This window comes from Phascolarctos cinereus, unplaced genomic scaffold (genome assembly GCF_003287225.1).
Source record: "Phascolarctos cinereus isolate Bilbo 61053 unplaced genomic scaffold, phaCin_HiC Scaffold_9;HRSCAF=440, whole genome shotgun sequence".
NCBI lineage: Eukaryota > Metazoa > Chordata > Mammalia > Diprotodontia > Phascolarctidae > Phascolarctos > Phascolarctos cinereus.
Window position 1 is genome coordinate 183915440 of NW_027556402.1, and position 18524 is coordinate 183933963.

Consider the following 18524-nt stretch of genomic DNA (forward strand, 5'->3'; position numbering starts at 1 on the left):
CCTTAACCTATCTTTCTAGCCTCATCCCCCACTCTGTGATCAAGCCACTTGACCTCCAACACAGTGCTCTATCTCCTTTCTCCATGCCTCTGCACTGCCCATCCCACATGCCTGGAATGCACACCTCCTCACCTCTGCTTCACATACAGACACCCCACACTCACTTCCTACATAAAACATTTCCTGATCTCCCCAACTGCTAGTGCCCTTTGCTCTCCACATGTCATCTGTTACTTTCTTTGCATTTCTTTGGATTCATTCTTCATATAGTTAAATGCACTTGTTGTCTCCCATATTAGAATGTAAGCTCCTTGAATGCAAGGGCTATTTCATTATTTGCATTTGTATGCCCAGTACCCAGAACATCATGAGCACTTAGGAAATTCTTGCTGACCAATCCAATGACCATTCCATCATGCTGATGATGATGATAACTAGTTTTTATATAGCACTCTATATATTTATATACACTTTAAGTTTTGCAAAGTACTTTAAAGGTTTTAATTTCATTTTAACCTCACAACAACCCTGGGAGGTAGGTACTATTACTAACCCCATTTTATGGATGAATAAATTAAGGAAGACAATGGTTAAGTGATTTATCCAGGAGTACAAAGTTAGTAAAAGTATGAGGCCAGATTTGAACGTAGGTCTTCCTGACTCCAGGACCAAAAGTCTCACTGGGCCACTTAATTGCCTTATAAGCAGGTAATTCTACAGTTTTACTTATTCAAACATCAGTGTACTGGGAATTCTGATGACAGAACAGAGAGTGATTTATCTAATCCCATGTGAAGAACAGATATTCTGTCTCTTCAGAGCTTTATTTTTCTTACTTTTCTTTTTGTTTGGTTTTCATAACTTTTATGTAGCTTAGCACTTAGCACAATGCCTAGCACATAGCAGGCACTTAATAAATGTTTACTGACTGATTGATTGATTGATTATAGTTCATCAGAGGACGAAGGTAAAAAAAACAAAACAGACCTCTAAAAAACAGAATTCTGTAAAAAGTAAGTGAATGTATAGATTAACAATTTTTAATTCTTACTTACAACTTTTGGTATCGTAAGAAGAGTCTTGAATTGAGTCAGTTGATCTTGGATCTATCAGGCAATCAAAAAGTATTTATAAAGTTCCTATTATGTGTTGCTCATTGAGGTAGGTGCTGGAGACATAAGTACAAAGAATAATAAAAATCCTTACTTACAATGAGCTTGCTTTCTAATGGTGAGCCAATAAATATGTACAAAAATAAATACAACATAAATATGAAGTCAACAAATACAAAGAAGCACACAAAGAAAGCAGTTAAATACAAGGTAGTCTAAGAGAGAGAGAGCAGTTGGAAAGAGCAGGAAAGGCTTCATGCAGAAAATAGTGCTTCAGTTGCATCTTAAAGGTAAGGAAGCCCAGCATTCCAGGCATTATGTGGCCCAAGAAAAGGTCCACAGAAGGATCTTCTGGGAGGAACAAAAAGAAGGCCAGTTTGCCTAGTTCACAGCATGCAGAAAAGGGAATACCACCCAATGAAGCCAGAAAGACAGGTTGCGGCCAGACTGTGTGTGTATTTTAATAGCTAAATAAAGTAGTTTATATTTTATCCTAGAGGCAATAGGAACCCACTGGAGTTGAATGAGTAGGGAGTCACATGATCCCATCTATGTTTAAGGAAAATTAATTTAACAGTAATATGTAGGATGGTCTGTCTTGGTGGGAGTTTTGAGGCAGGGAGATTAATTAGAAGACTGTTGCAATAATCAAGACAAGTGATGATAAGGGCTTGAACTAAGGTGATAGCTGTGTGAGTCAGATGTTAAAGATATGGGAACTGTTAAAGATGTGGGGGGTGAGGTGGGGCAGTGGATAGAGTGCTGGCTCTGGATTCAAGAAGACTCATGTTCCTGAGTTCAAATCCAGCCTCAGACACTTACTAGCTCTGCGACCTTGGGCAAGTCATTTAATTGCCTCAGTTTCTTCATCTGTAAAATAAGCTGGAGAAAGAAATGGCAAACCACTTTAGTATCTCTGCCAAGAAAAACCCCAAATGGGGAAGAATCGGACACAACTGAAACACTCTACAAGAAGAAGAAGAAAGTAGAAACAACAAGGTTTGGCAACTAATTGGATCGGTGGGTAAGGGAAAATGAGGAATCTAGGATAATGCCAAGACTACAAACACGGAAGACTAGAAGAATGCTGATGCTTTGACAGAAATAGAGAAGTTTGGAAGAGGGGGAAAGTTTAAGAGAAAAGATAATAAGTTCTATTTTAGACATTTTGAGTTTAAAATGTCTCCAGAACATCCTGTTTTAAACGTCTGACAGCAATTTGGTGATGTAGTACTGAAGCACAGAGAGACTAGGATTGGATATACAGAGATAGTTCTTGCTTTATGTAAATTCACATTATGCAAATTTGACTTTACATAAAGAATTATGAAAGAAATCTACTGTGCATTCCAAAAAGACACCTATGTTAACTTTACTGTACAGTACTATGCTCTCTCTCTCTGCTCCTCCCCCTCAGTTGGGCTTTCCATGGCCTCCCACTCCTCTTCTGCCCCCCAAAAAAATTTAAAAAAAAACCCTCCAAGTGAAAGCAGAACAGACTTTTGGTGAGACCATTACCACTGCCAGATCAAGGGCTTGGCTTCAGAACTCTGGCACCTTTGCCCTACTCTGCCCAACCTTAGGACACTCGTGTCTGTCTTGGCCCTGCATGTGGCCCATCCTCTCTTGTCTATATCCATACCCCCATCCCCACCCCAGTTCTTCCTCTCCATTTGGCCAGACCCCCACAGAGCTAGCCCCAGCGCCTGCTCTTACTTCTCTGTTGCAACTCCCAATTGTCCTTGTGCAGGACCCTGTGCACGCCTTCCTTCCGAGGACCTGCAGCCCTCTTCCTGTCTCCTTCCTTCCCTCCTTTTCCCCAAATCAGAAGGCAAAATCACATTATATAAAACTGCTTTACGTGTAGAAGTCTGCACACCAGTCTACTTCCATAAACAGTCTGTATAGATAAGAGATACCTGCATAGTATGATAATTAACTCATGAGATTTAATAAGGTTACCAAAAGTGAGAATTTAGGGGAGAAACAAAAGGGCCTAGGACAGAATCTTGGGGAACACCCAAAACACAAGGGGTATGATACAAATGATGAGCAAGCAAAAGCCACTTAGAAGGATTAGTGAGACAGGTAGGAAGAAAATCAAAAGAAAGCAATGACTCCAGAAAGGAAAAAGTACCTAGGAGGAGAAGACCATCACCAGGGTCAAGTGAAGCAGATAGGTAGACAAGGATTAGCACTGAGAAAAGACCATTAGATCTGGAAATTAAAAGATTGTCCACCCCCAGTTTCTACTACCAATGTAACTTATCTTAGCCTCAGTTCCCCCATCTATAAAATGAAGGGTTGAACTGGATGATTTACAACATTACTTGCAGCTCCAAAATTCTAAGTACCATCTCCTAAGTCTCCTTCCCATCCTTAAAATTCTTTCCAATTCTAAAATACAATTACCTAATTTTGTTTCTTGTTTAAACATGATGACACACAGGAGAATAATAATAAACAACCCAAGAACAATCCTAAGACAAAGATAAAGTCATTTTATGTGTAAGTGAAATAAGCAATTATCTACAAGGTATGATCTGAGGGTTTCCTTATAAAAGAAATGCCTACCTCACTAGCTTGGTGCCCAGAATTCCAACATTAAAAGATTAATTACTTTGGATTACATTACTTTTTCCATAGCTATTGTCATTAATGCCCTAGGGTGAAGAGATTTTCAAAATTGCCCCACTTTGCTTTGTTATATTTATCTATGTAAGAGAATGAAAGCTCTTTGAGGAGGAAAGCTATTTTTAAAATCTTTGGACCCTAGTGTCTAACACAATACATTATCCATCCTGGGGACTTAATAATATTTGTTTAAATTAACTGAATTGTCCTCTGGGACCCCAAGCTGAAATTTCATTGGAATTAAATGGAATGGAGAGTTTGGCCCTTAGAGAGCAGGTCTGTTGCAATAGACAATGCAATTATGAGCCCTAAAAACAACAACAACAACAAAAAACCTCTCAGAACAGCAGGAAGGCACTAGACAGCTCAGAAGGAGAAAAAACAGAACTAAGAGTAGTGACAGGAGAACAGAAGTGAAAGAAGGGGGTTTGGGGGTAGGAATGTGTGTGCCGGAGACAAACTTTAACTATTTCACTTCACTGCTGATAAAAACTAAAATAAAATAAGGCAATAAACATGCAGCACAACTTTCTGCACGTGCTCAGTGTGCACAAAGTATGAGATGCTAAGTGTTGGGACCTATTCTTGTAGTTGTGGGTCTATGGTTCATAGGACAGACAGCTCAGTTGCAGAATATTACACCTGAATTTCAGTTAAAATCGAACTATACCAAATCAACTCATTTTGAACAAGAGGTTTTTCCATGGTTTAAAAAAAACAAATTGCATAAGTCTGGAATTTGGAGTACATTGTAGAGGCTGGAAGATTAGCCAGAAGATAGATAGGACAGCAATGATTTTGACTGGATAAATGCTGATTACACTGATAGTGTCATAATCCTATTTCAAATGCATCAACTCCTCTCCTAAACTGAGCATCTAGAGGCAGAACACCACCTCGGGGAGCAAATAGTGCAAGCAAGGACAACTCGAAATTCTGATTAGGGAGCCGAATAGGGGAGTAAACAGGGAATTTCAGATTCTCGAGTATATATGAGGTGTGTACACAAAATGAATAACCTGAGACCAAAACTAGGCTAGTGCTTTGAGGCTAGAACTATCTACTTCTATGTTCATTAATGGATGGCCACTTAATATAATTTATCATCATAAGTATGGTTAAACTTATTTGTGACAGAGAAAAGTACTGACAGGAAATGACAGATGACTACCTGCCTGCTCTGCCTTCTCTTTCCCACTTCCTTCACTTGCTGTGAAGTTCTGGGAGGAAAGCAAGAAACAATCTGAGTTAATCTGAACATATACAATCTGAGCATGTACAAAGTCAATTGTCTCTTGGGGAAATGATGCCAATTAATGCAAGCCAGTTAGAAAAACCTCAGCAGGCGTGGTGACCCATACTTGTAGTCTCTGTCTGCTAAAAGGCTGGCTGAGAGTTTGGGAGTTCTGAGTTGAAGTAAGGCCAAAGCCTGTTGGGTGGCCATACTAAATCCTGCACCAATATGATGAGTGGCCAGAAGCAGAGGACCACTAGGCTACCTAAGGACAGACCTTCTGGCACAGGTCAGAAAATGGAGCAGAGCAAAGATTCCATGCTGATCAGCACTGGAATTGATCTGTAAGTGAATACTATATTGTTGACAAGATAAAGAGACCCAGTCAACCAAAAATAAAAGGGCGGGAGGGGAGAGGAAACTCTATACATAAATACACAAACAGATACTAGATAGACAGAAAAAACATATAGATAGACAGACAGACAGACAGACAGACAGACAGATAGATAGATAGATAGATAGATAGATAGATAGATAGATAGATAGAAAAATAGGAAGATGCAGGTTTTTGGCTTTTGTAGATTTTTTCAGGTGGTAATTTTTTTTAAGATTCTACATATACATTTCTATTAAACATATTTTCACACTCTGTAAGGAAGAATTAGAACCAATAGGAGGAACTACAAGAAAGAAGAAACAAAACAGAAGGGGGAAAAAAGCGCAAACAGTATGCTTTGATCTACATTCAAACTCCATAGTTCTTTCTCTGGATGTGGACAGCATTTTCCATCATGAGACTTTCAGAGATATCTTAGATCCTCGTATTGCTGGGAAGGGTTAAGTTTATCAATATTAGTCATCACACAACGTGGCTCTTGCTATGTGCAATGTTCTCCTGGTTCTGCTCACTTCACTCAGCATCAGTCCATCCAAGTCTTTCCAGGTTTTTCTAAAGTCCACCTGCTCATCAGTTCTCATAGCACAATAGTATACATTCATATACCACAACCTGTTCAGCCACTCCCCAACTGATGGGCATCTCCTCAATTTCCAGTTCTTTGCCACCACAGATACAGCTGCTGTACATATTTTTGTACATGTGGGTCCTTTTCCCATTTGTATGATCTCTTTGGGATATAGCCCTAGAAGTGCTATTGCTGGGTCAAAGCACATTTTTATTGCCTATTGGGCATAGTTCCAAATTGCTCTCCAAAATGGTTAGATCATTTCACAACTCCACCAACAATGCATTAGTGTTCCAATTTTCCCACATCTTCTCCAGCATCTATCATTTTCCTGTTTTGTCATATTGGCCAATCTGATATGTGTGATGTGGTACCTAAGAGTTGTTTTGATTTGCATTTCTCTAATCAATAGTGATTTAGAGCTTTTCTAGAATTTTTGAAGATATTCTGGCTGGATTTTTTTTCCCTTACAAGTATCAATAAAAGAGTTATTCTGGCAAAACAGACCAACATAATTTAGGCACTGATTACACTTGTTAATGAATAAGTACTTTCAACTTCATAGACTGAAGAACCAAAAAAGTAACATTCTAGAACTGAAATAAGTCAAACTGTTTTCGACAAACAAAATCAAGGTTCCATCAAATTGACAATTAAATTCATTTGGGGAGGGGGAAGGAAGAAGTGGCTGGGAGAGGCCCTTCTCAACTTGATGCAATTACTGGACATGGCTCTTTATCTGAAAAGCACCTCCCATGGAGGCAGACATGACACTGCTTTCTTGCTGAGGGAACATTCAGAAACCCTGAGGTTGGGTTCCACTCCATTATGTAAAAAAGCAAGCTGCTTGTTAAGCGTTCCTTCACAAGGACTCTCTCTGGCTTTTCCTTCGTACCTTCTTCCAAGATGACAGGCAGGGAGTGAGATTTTTCTCTTCCACATCTCCCACCAGTAGTAGTAACAACTTAAAGCAAAAGTCCACGGAAATGGAAGACATGCTGGCACCCATACCAAGAGAGAAATTTAAGGTAATTACTTCCTACCACCAATATCTCTTATAGAGGGGATTTTTCAAATTCCCCAGGCAGTATGATGCCAGAATCTAGCCATGTGGCCAGAAACAAGAGATTTCCTGAGAGGTACAGACCTTGACAATTGCCTCATGAGTAACCTCAAGCTCAAGGGTCCTTGAGTTTGATAGTTCCGTCTGTAGACCTTAGAAAGCAAGATTCCCCATTGCTGCAGACTCCTTGGAGAAAGAGGAGATTAGCACTATTGACATCCATCTCTTCTTTTGAGACTAGAATCCAAACTCTTCCTTTCTGGAATCCTTTCCTGATTAAATACACCCCACTGTGTTCACTGATTTTCTCTATGTCCTCTAAGCACTTGTGTATCTAGGCTGTATTGTCATTTTGGCATTACTGATACAGTGCATGATAATCATTCCCATTTAAATGAATTCCATTTTACCAGCACTTGCTACCTACTTTGGGTCATACACTATCATCATTTTACATGTTTAAAGGTACAGCCTTTATCATTGGACTGTAAGCACCTTGAAGGCAGAATGCATGTATATGTGCGTGTTATTAAAACATATTTCCTCCAATAGATACAACTATTGCAAACAGTTGCATGATTTAATGCCTGTCTGATGAAAGAAAAATGCTATGAATGACAGGAGTTGAGGCAGTGCTGTTTTGGGTGGAAGAAGCAGGATGGGGCAATAGGGGGCAGTGAGATTTATAGGGGGAATATACTCTACTTGGCCACTGACCAACCTACTTACTACTTGCATTTCATTTTTTTCACCCATTCATTCATTCAACAACCATTTATTATGTATCTAATGTATGCAGTGCCCAGGGCTAAGTACTTAGAGAAATACAAAGTATAAATATGATGATTCCTGCCCTCAAAGAGCTTGTCTGCCAAGTAAATACTCTGTACAAAGTAGGCAGTCAATAGATGCTTATGTTAACACTCATACAAATTCTTTTCACACCAAATATAAATATTTTGCAAACAAGAAATCGACTTTTTGGTTTCCATCGTACCATATATTTCCTCTGTCAAAGTATTTTCATCAAAGAAACTGCCATATTAGACACTCAAATTCCCATTCAACCAAGCCAGAGTTTAGTGCTTCCATTGGCTTATTTATTGACCTTTCCTTTCTAATCATGGCCCTTTATACAGTCAGATAACTGCTGATATGCAAACATAAAAATGTATATACCCAGGGAAACCATACTTAAACCGATAAAGGTAGCATTGACAACTTCAGACTGAACTGTATTCTAGAAATATATCATGGTGCCTAAAGTAATTGCTTTCCTATGACTGATTACTCAAGATTTTTTTAAGCTTATATGTAAATATATCCCTTTGCTTCTACCAGTAATGATACCATTTTCAGTAATGTTTCATCTCTCTGGAAGTAATTCTAGCATCAATTCACATTCACATGAAAGTTCTTGCTTTTTAAAAGATAGTGATGTAAAGCAGAGGTGAAATACTCGGGGCCTATATCTGCAAGAACCAGCAAAACTTCTGCCTGAACCAGGTTAAAAGGTAAGGGAAATAATAATAAAATAATTATAATAGCTAAGACTTATATAACACTTACCATATGTCAGGTACTGTGCTAAGCACTTTACACTTATTACTTCATTTGATCCACACAACAAGCCTGGGAGGTAGGTGCTATTATTATCTCCACTTTACAGATGAGGAAACTGAGGCTAAGTCACACAGCTACTGAGTTTGTCTAAGTATGGATTTTAATTCATCTCCCTGAATCTAGGCCTGGCACTTAATAATGTTTAAATGTTTAACAAAATAACCAAAAAAAAAAACCCCAACATAGATAACATTAACTTGTGTTTTTCTAAGTCAATACGCTGCCCCTCGGGATAAATTTCTGTTTGAGTTTGACATCACTGATGCAAAGAATCTTTTTTTCCTAAAACCAACTCTTCCTGATGTATAGCTTCGTTATGGCTTTTTTAAGTTTTTAACGTATGTATTTCATTTCAAGGTTCCTACTAGCCCTCACCCTCATGCTACACAGATACACATGCTTGCTCTAAATGGACAGTAATTAGCAAAATAGAAGATTGCGCTGCTTAATTTCTTAGAACAAATCTATCCTATGTTCTGGGATAGCTGCTAGAATGGGGCAAGCCAACCTTCAAAGCAAATCAGTATGGAAAAGACAATGCTACGAAGGTATAATGATGATAAATTCCATTTAGGGAGTACTTCAAGGCTTACAAAAGCACTTTCCTCCTAACTCTGTGAGGTAGTACAATTATTATTATTATTTCTATTTTATTTTTACTGAAGCTCTGAGATTTGTGTACTTTCCAACAATGATAATAGCAAACATTTATATAGCCCTTACTACGTTCTAGGCACTTTATAATTATTAATTCATTTGAGCCTCACAACAACCCTAGAAGGTAGGTGCCATTATTATCCCCATTTTACAGATGGGAAAACTGAGGCAAAGAGAGGTTAAGTGACTTGCCCAGGGTAACACAGCTAGTAAGTGTCTGAGGTTGAACTTGAACTCAGGTCTTCCAGACTTCAGGACCATGTTTATCCACTTAGCTACCTGCTAGGCCAACCATGAACCCTGAGGAAAGGCTGCTGGGGCAAGGCCAGGAAACTTCCTTCAGCCACATAATATCAGAGCTGATATTCAACCCCGGTGTCTTGACTCGAAGTCAAATGTACTTTCCAATACATCATGCTACTGCTTATAGTGACATAACATAATGGCAAATTTTGATGAGCAAAGTAAATTATATAATCAGACAGCAGAAAATCTCAGTATCACTTCAAAGAAAATTCATACTCGGAGAAATGGGGAATGCAGAGCATGATAGAGAGAACTCATAACTTATACTTATTGCATGAATTCCACTTTTAGAGGTCCTTAAAGGAATATTGAAGATCTTTAATAGAAACAATTAATGTGCTCAATCCATTATTCTTCCTTGGAAACAACCTTAGTTTTCAAAAGATGTTTTAAATCTTTCATTAAAAATATAACATAAGGACTTCCTGGAAGACAGCAGAGTACAGAGAAGTCAAGTGAGTTGGCTTTGTCCTTAACGATACTTAAAGATGTAAAATTGAGGCCCAGTTCCCTTACTGTTCCACAGAAAAGACAAGGAAAAAACCAGAGAAGTGGGGGGAAAACTTTTGGGAAAATAAAGGAAAAACTAAGCAAGTCCACAAAAGCTGCTCTTGAACATCCCTGCCCCACTGCCCTAGGGGGTGAGCTCACACTGACTCACCAACTTCAGAAGTTCCTCTAGCTCCCTGATCCCAAATCCCAGATGAGCATCTTCTGCCTTCCTTTACCAGGGGTGGGGAACCTGCTGCCTCAAGGCCACATGTAGCCTTCTAGGTCCTCAAGTGTGGCCCTTTAACTGAATCCAAACTTCACAGAACAAATCCCTTTAATAGAAGGATTTATTCTGTAAAACTTGGACTCAGTCAAAAGACAGCACCTGAGGACCTAAAAGGCTACATGTGGCCTCGAGGCAGCAGGTTCCCCAATCCTGCAGAAACCAACTCCAATGGCTTCCTACTGCCTCTAGAATAAAATTAAAACGCCTCTGTTTTGTTTTTAAAGCCTTCCACAAACTGACTCCAATCTACTTTTACAGGTTTATTGGATACTACTTCTCCCACACTCTGCAAAACAGTAAAATCGGCCTCTCCGTTGCTCACACCCAACATATGTCCCAGGTCTGTGCCTTTGGACCTACTGTCTCAGAGTCCCTCTCTTCCTTAAAGAGGCAGCTCAACCTTCTGCTCGAAGCCTTTTTTTGGTTCCCCCCACCCCAATTGCTAGTACCCTCCCTCCCAAACTACTTTGTATTTAACTGATATCTATCTACATCCTTTACATATATTTGTATTTATTAACTTCATATTTATGCTATATGTATATGTTCTTGTTACCTCTGAAATTAGAATGTAAGTTCAAGTAATGATCACTTCATTTTTTTGTACTTGCATCCCCAGCATTTAGCACAATGTTTAGCACATATAAATATTTGTTGATTGATACTCAGCTCCCTAATGTGTGGCAGGTACTGTGCTAGGTGCTGGAGATGTAAGTACAAAAGAATAAAAGAATCATTACTTTCATTCTAATGACATGACCAATACAACACAAATTTGTTTTGTTACATTTGGCAAAAAGAGGAGGGGGGGAAGGGTAAGGGAGTGATGAATGATTTTTAAAAAGAGCATTAATAAAATATGCACAAATATTTATTTAACAGAGAATAAAGTTCAAAAAGGAACTGAGTCAGGCTTGGCAATATTGGCACTACCCAAATAAATTTAATATAGATTTTTTAAAACTATGTGTAAGGTTCAAAGTTTCATATTTAATACTTTTTTGGCCTTTGTAGGTAGAAATGTTTGTTAATAGTTTTCTAGTTTATAATTTTTAAAAAGTATACAAGTATATAAGTTGAAAGAATATTCCTGCCTCATATAATTTTAAGTTATTTTCAAACCACTTAAAATGTAATTCTAAATCTGTCATTTTGGTGAAATTATTTTAATATTTTTATTTTAGGAAGCCTATTTTACTTGCTACAAAATTTCTCCCTATTTTAAGATTTAATAAACTGTGAAGCAGTTTATTAACTAGTTTTGTCCTGTTTTTTATAGTATTTTGTCATGACCATTATTTATCAAATGAATGAGGACAACATCCTCCTCCTGACCCAGGTTCATAACTTTGAAATCATCCTTAACTCATCTCTCTCCTTCTCTTTTTCTCTCCCTCTTCCTCTCCTCTTGTATGCAATTAGTTGCCAAGTCTCCTTGACTGTACTCCCAATTTCTGCTAGGTAGTTCAGCAGATAGAGAATTGGGCCTGAAGCCAAGGAGAAGGAGTTCAAATTCTGCCACAAATACTTTTTAACTGTGTGACCCTAGGCAAGTCATTTAACCTCTGCTTCCTCTTCTGTAAAATGGGGAGAATGAGAGCACCAACTTTCCAGAGTGCTGTGAAGCTCAAATGAGATAGCAGTTGTAAAGTGCACACAGTAAGCACTACACCTTAGTTATTATGATTACTTATCCTGTTTCCCCATTGCCTAACTGCACCTACCTTCCACGGATTGTTCTGGGGGTAAACATTGGCACTACCTCTTGCTATCTCTGACATCTTAAGTCTCTGCCCCGTAGTTCTGGCTTCATCCCTGCCCCCCCACCCCCACTCCGCTGCCCATGGACTGGCCTCCTAATGGGTCAGGTCTCTCCGCAGCCCATTGCCTTTAGGACAGAAACCTCCTAGGCCTCGGGCCTCCCCACCACCACCTTTCCAGGCCTATCGGATTCCATTCACCTTCGGTGCCCGCCTGGGAGAGGGCCCTCCCGGCCTGCGCCTCGGCCTTGGCACGAGGCTGCCCGGGCCCGGAGTCGCAGAGGCCTTCTCTTCCTTACCGGCTCAGCTCGGCCATCCCTCCCCCGGGAAGCCTGCTGTGACCACCCCTCCTCCACCCCCCCCCACTGGGGGGCACGTACATAAGTTCTTAGGGTTCTCTCGCGCCTCACTGCACCGCCCCCTCCCCACCCCCAATGGAACGGCAGCTTCTGGAACGGCAGCTTCTAGAAGGCAGCCACAGCCATGCTTTTGTTTTTGGGTGGCCCGCGCCTAGGCCTGCGGCCCTACACACAAACATGGAAGATAAGAAAAAAGGCAGATCGGGGTTGGGCATTATCAGGATCCTCTGGAGCCCCCCATCGCGACCCAAACAGAGCGACACCAGCAGAACCCTGCGACCCCGGCCCCGCCCCTCTGGGGACTGGCCTACGGATATGGCGGCAGAGCGGCGCCGACGCGGGGTGCCTTCCTGGCTACCGTCGCTGTCACCGCCCACTTTCCTTTCCCCCCCGCGTTCCCTTTCACTTCCGGAGTCCTGCTGGGGCCGCTGGTTTTTTAACAACATCCCGTTTTCGGCTGGGGCTAAGCGGCGGCGGCGGCGGCGGCGGCGGCGGCGGCGGCGGCGGCGGCGGCAACGGCAACGGCAACGGCAACGGCAACGGCAACGGCAACGGCAACGGCAACGGCAACGGGAGCTTCTCCAAAAGGACCCCTGTGTGGGCCTTGCCCGTCGGCTTCCTCGCCGACTCTCCTCAGGCTCGACGCCCCTTCCCGGGCCGGGCCGAGCCAAGTCGGGCTGGGAGTGAGGTGAGGTGAGGGGTGAGGTGAGGGGGGGAGCCCGGCCCCCGTCGCCATGGCCAGTAACTCGCAGCCCCAGCAGCCTCCGGCGCCGCCGCCTCCTCCGCCCCAGCCCCAGCCGCCGCCGCCGCCCGTCCCGGGCCCGGGAGCCGGGACCGGAGCTGGAAGCGGCCCGGGCCCAGGAAGCGGGAGCGGAGCTGCAGCTGCAGCCATAGCCGGCGGCGGCGGCGGCGGAAAAGCCGCAGGTGGAGGAGGAGGCGGCGGCGGCGCGGGAGACCCTCAGCTCGTAGCCATGATTGTCAATCACCTCAAGAGTCAGGGGCTCTTCGACCAGTTCCGCAGGGACTGCCTGGCCGACGTGGACACCAAGGTGCGGGCCGCGGGGGGCGCCCGGAGAGCAGCGGGGTTGGAGGGGACGGGGAGGGCCCGGTTGAGGGCCCGGCCTTCGAGGCACGGTGTGGACGCAGGGCCTCAACTGCCCCGAAGGCGGTCCCCGAGGTCGTGGGGGAGAGAGTGGAAGGGCGGGGGAAGGATGTAGTCCGGACGTTTGTTCGGGATATGGAGGGGAGATGCCCAGGCCCGAATGGGAGGAGGCTTCAGGGTTCAAAGGGAAATTGGGGCGAAGGTATTGACTGCACGCCGTTGTGGAAAGGAACTCTCGATCAGACTGTTAGTCTGCTTAAAACGCATTGCAAACTTGACGTGCTCTGTGAATGTAACTGTTAACTATCATTTGGAATCTGGAGTTGTGGTTCAAGTTCTGGTTCTGCTGCTGATTACTTTGCGTCTCTTTCTCTGGGTTTTCTAGGAGGTGAAATAAGATTGGATTTCTAATCTCCAGGGTTTTTGTTTTGTTTTTTAATAATCAAGACCCGGTCATGAGTTGAAGGTGCAGGGACGTGAGGGGTGGGATTGGGACCAAGCAAAAAGGGGGAACTGACAGGTGGGTTGACAGGAAGATAAATCCTAGTGTTGCTTGTTTGAAAATGAAGCTAGGCTTAAACAAGGAAGGATATTTAAGCTTTGACAAGGACCTTAGAGACCATCTCCAGAGGTTCTCGGACCTTTTTTTGTAGAACAGGGGTTCTTAATTTGAGGTTAATGTTTTGAGAATTGTTATTTCAATATAATCGTTTTCTTTGTAATCCTGTGTATTTATTTTTTGTATTTAAAAACATTCTGAGAATGAGTCCTTGGGTTTCACCAGATGACCAGAGGAGTCCATGACCAAAAAAAGATTAAGAATCCTTGTTTAAGAGTACTGGATGTTTTGGTCCGCCGAGGAAAAACATTTTTATTAATGATTTTTTTTTAAAGTGTGGTTGTTCAGATTTGGAGTTTTGGCTTTTTGTTGTACACTTGTGGAATGAGGTTGTTCCCAAGGCATCTTGAGATTTTTTGTTTTTGTTTTTCTAAATAATTTTTTTTTCTAGAGCTCAGATAGTTACAATGAATTTTTTCTTACCTGCTGCTCAGGGTAATTGGGCTGATTTCCCAAGTCTAAAGTCTAACCCCTGGGAAAGCTCCTATTAAAAATCTGAGAAATGCTTTCCTACATAAGAATTGTGATAATGAGTCCACCATCTTTAGTAAATTACTCTACATACCAAAAATAGAACCTTTCATTAAAGTTTTTCTAAAGCTCATCTAAAATATAAGACAAGACCTGAGTTCAAATCCTAACTGACACATACTGGCCATGTGACCTTGGGTAAGTCACTTGTTGATCCCCATTTATAGAGTAAATTTCTAAGTCAGCATTCCCTGTATTGAAATTCTCTGTATAGAAATCTTTGAGACATCTTTAATAATCACCACCATCCTGCTGCCACTATGTTGGTACAAGCCTTCATCACCTCATACCTGTCTCATATTGACCTTTTGATTGGTCACCCTGCCTTAAGCCTGTAGTCACTCCAATCCATCCTCCAGTCAGTTGTCAAAGTGATGTTAAAGTTCAGGTCTGACTATTATCATTTTGCCACTACCATCCCCTCCCCATCTTCCCAACCCCATCACCTCCATGTTCAAATGTAAAATCTTCTGACTTCTAAAGCCCTTCATGACGTGGTCCCTTCTTACCTTTCCAGTCTTATGCCTTATGCCCTTCCTTGTACTGTACAATTCATTAACACTGGTTTCCTTGCTGTTCCTCAGACAAGATACTCCATCTCCATACTCTGCATTTTCCCTAGCTGTCCCTTATGCTTGGAATTCACTCCCACCTCATCTCCATCCCCTGGCTTGCCTGGCTTCTTTCAGAATGCAGCTTAAACCCCGCTTTGTTCAAGAAGTCTTTCCTGATCCCTTTTAAGGCCTTCCTTCTGTGATTACCCCCAACTTATCTTGTACATATCTTATTTATACATGGTTTTTTCTATGTTGTCTCCCCCATTGGCTTATGAGCTCCTTTTGCTTTTCTCTGTATTGCCCAGGGCTTAGCACAGTTCCTGGCATGTAGTAGGTGCTTAATAAATGTATCTTGACCTTTTTTTAGTCGTTGTCAAGGCAATCCCTAAATAATTTTCCTCTATTCATTGTTCCCTCTTGCCATTTTGTGGCTATCCTGTTCAGAGTAGAGACATCCAACTTTAGGATGACAGAATTGGACTGTAAGCAGAAGTAAATAACTGGTAGTAATAATTTTGAAGTCTGTATCCCAAATGAATAACTTCATAAAAAATTATAATGGAATTTTAGAGTTGGGAGGGACCCTAATTGGTCATCTTTGACAGCCTTCCCAATTCCTTAAGGGAAAGTCTTCCTACTAGGTAGTTTGTAGAATCTGTTAAGCCTCTCTAGAGCCCTTTGGTTTTTTATCTTTCTTTTCTTTTTGTATATGTGTCTTTACTTCTGTGACTTTCTGTGGCTGTCTTATCTTTTTCCCCTTCACTGGTTCCTTTCCTCTCTCTCCTTTCTCTATCATAATTTGCTACAATATAGAATTGACGTATATTTTAAAATATTTTCCATATTTATTTAACAATATTTTGTCTCCTTTACTAAATACACAAATCAAATGAGTTAGCCTTTTAGTATAAGGTCTTAGGGAAAGATAAATTTTAAGTAGCTTTTATTTTCATGTGGCTTTGGATAGATCTTTTTCCTTCCTATGGGTCGGTGTTCTTGAGTAGGAAAAAAATCCCTTACCCCTGCTCAAGAAGTTTTTCTAAAATTTTATTATATGAACATATTCATATAATCTTTAGTGAACAGAGCAGCAGGAGAAATGCTCGTATAACTGTAAGCTATCACATTCAATCCAGCATTCACACCAGTAACAGGATTTTCACTTTGTTTTAATACTTCTGTTCATTCACTCTGTGGTCCATTCAGACTGCCTTCTTGCTGTCCTTCACACAGGACACTCTATCCTCTGTCTCAGTGCTTTTGTACAGGCTGTCCCTCATACTTTCAATGTACTTCCTCCTCACCTCTTAGAAACTTGAGTTTCCATCAAAGCTCAGCTCATTACATTCGACATGAAACCTCCCCTGTTGAACCATCACCAAGCTGCTAGTGCCTTACCCTCAAAATTATTTTATAACTGTGTTATATATGTTTACCCATGTCCAAACCTTCAATAGAATGTAAACTTCTAGAGACTGTTTCCTTTTTGTCTTTGTATCCCCAATGCCTAACACAGTGTCTGTCACATAGTAAGTATTTAATAAATGCCTGTTGATTGATTTTAACAAGCATTTATTAAATATTTATGTATGGAGAACTGTTCTAGAACTGGCAGGCTGACTGAGTTGCAAGGAAGACAGGTACAGACTGAACAGTAAATGTAGGTTCAGTACTCTGAACTATTCTAGAGGTCTGAAGATTGTCTTAAGAAGGCTAATTTGGGGGCTTTGGTGATCTTATGTGCTTAGGGAGACATTCTCATTTTCTCAGACTAATTCAGCCTTCTCTTCCTCCCTTAACCTGCCTCAGATGAACTAGATATCCTTTGAAACTAACCCATCTTGTGGAAGATCCTACTGATTAGGAATTGAAGTGGGTTCAAATGGAGATACGCACACTTTACAAGACCCACATTGCTTGGATAGTTCTAATATTTCAACTGTTCTGGTATTTGGCATGGGTATTGACACTGAATAATAGGAGAAATCAACCCACTCCAGCACTTTGCCCTGAAACAACCAGTGAACAAGTAATGGTGTGGAATGGTACTCCTGTGTAGTGAAGTAGAATAAGCTTTTTGATACATTTAATAATTAAATCAGGTCTCTGCTCAGTTTGATTATAGTCTTGATTTGGCAGATCAGACACAGCTATCAGGGAAGAAGAGAAATATTCAAAGGGAATTACTATCAATAACCTTTAAATTTAAAACAAGCAATAGTTAAACACAAAGAATACCTTTATTATTAAAAAAAAAAAAGTCGTGCCATTAAATTAATTACTTGCATTTGGGCAGCAGGTAGGACAGTGAGGTAGCTTTGGATAGACTTTTCACTGAAAGTAAGAATTGGAAAATGACAGGTTAGTTCAAAGTTTAACAAAGGGAATGTTGCTTTGACCAAACGGAGTAAAAACGTTTAAATTTACTCCCAAAGGTAATTTGAAGTAGCAGGCATGATTGAAACTAGTATTCGGCAATGGAAATGAAGCATTTTGAATTGAGTGGAATAGAGTTTTGCAATATGGTATAGAAAAGAAGTAATTTTAATCCTCCTTTTTTGGAATCATCTAGTGTATGCATAGCACATTATGTTCTAGTTTCATTCTGTATGTATGTTTTAGATCTGTTTCTTGTATATAGCATATTATTAGGTTTTGTTTTCTTACCCATTTGGCAGTTTGCTTGCTTTATTGGATTGTTTAATTCATTCATATTTAAGGGTACCATTACAGGGCTCCTTAATTTCCTCTATTTCTCTATTTTTAAAAAATTATCTTAACCTATGGAGATGACGTTTATAATTGTTGCAAAGGATTGGGGTAGTATCTCACATTGATTTGGATTATCAGAAGAAATCCTTTCTCCTTGGGAGGAGTAGTAGTGAAAAAGATTTTGATAGTGATTTCCTGTGAAGAAACTCTTTGCTGAGGCAAATTGGCAGTTATTTTGAATTTAAAGTTAGAGAGTTGTCTGTTGGCAGCAAGTCGACTCTGGTCACTAGCTAGTTTATGTCAGAGGAAGAACTTGAACCTAGGTAATCTTGACTACAAAACTGGCCCTCTATCTACTTCTCCATGCCTCTGCAAAAATTGCAGAGATAAAAGAATTATAAAAGAATAAAAAAAATTCATACTTAATTTTAAGTAGGTATCATATATCTGAAAGCTATCTAAAATAGAATTTCAGTGAAAGAAATTAGTAGCAAAGATCCATTAATTAG

The 18524-nt window shown here is 40.7% G+C and overlaps 1 protein-coding gene across 1 annotated transcript in view; it reads left to right on the forward strand.

The window, feature by feature from the left end:
• The first annotated feature begins 13138 nt into the window (after positions 1–13138).
• Positions 13139–18524, forward strand: part of BOD1L1 (biorientation of chromosomes in cell division 1 like 1) — a 100232-nt gene continuing 94846 nt past the window's right edge. Inside the window, 1 exon segment of the mRNA XM_020993165.2 lies at positions 13139–13543. Within this exon segment, the coding sequence (XP_020848824.1) occupies positions 13229–13543 (315 nt within the window). The 5' untranslated portion in view covers positions 13139–13228.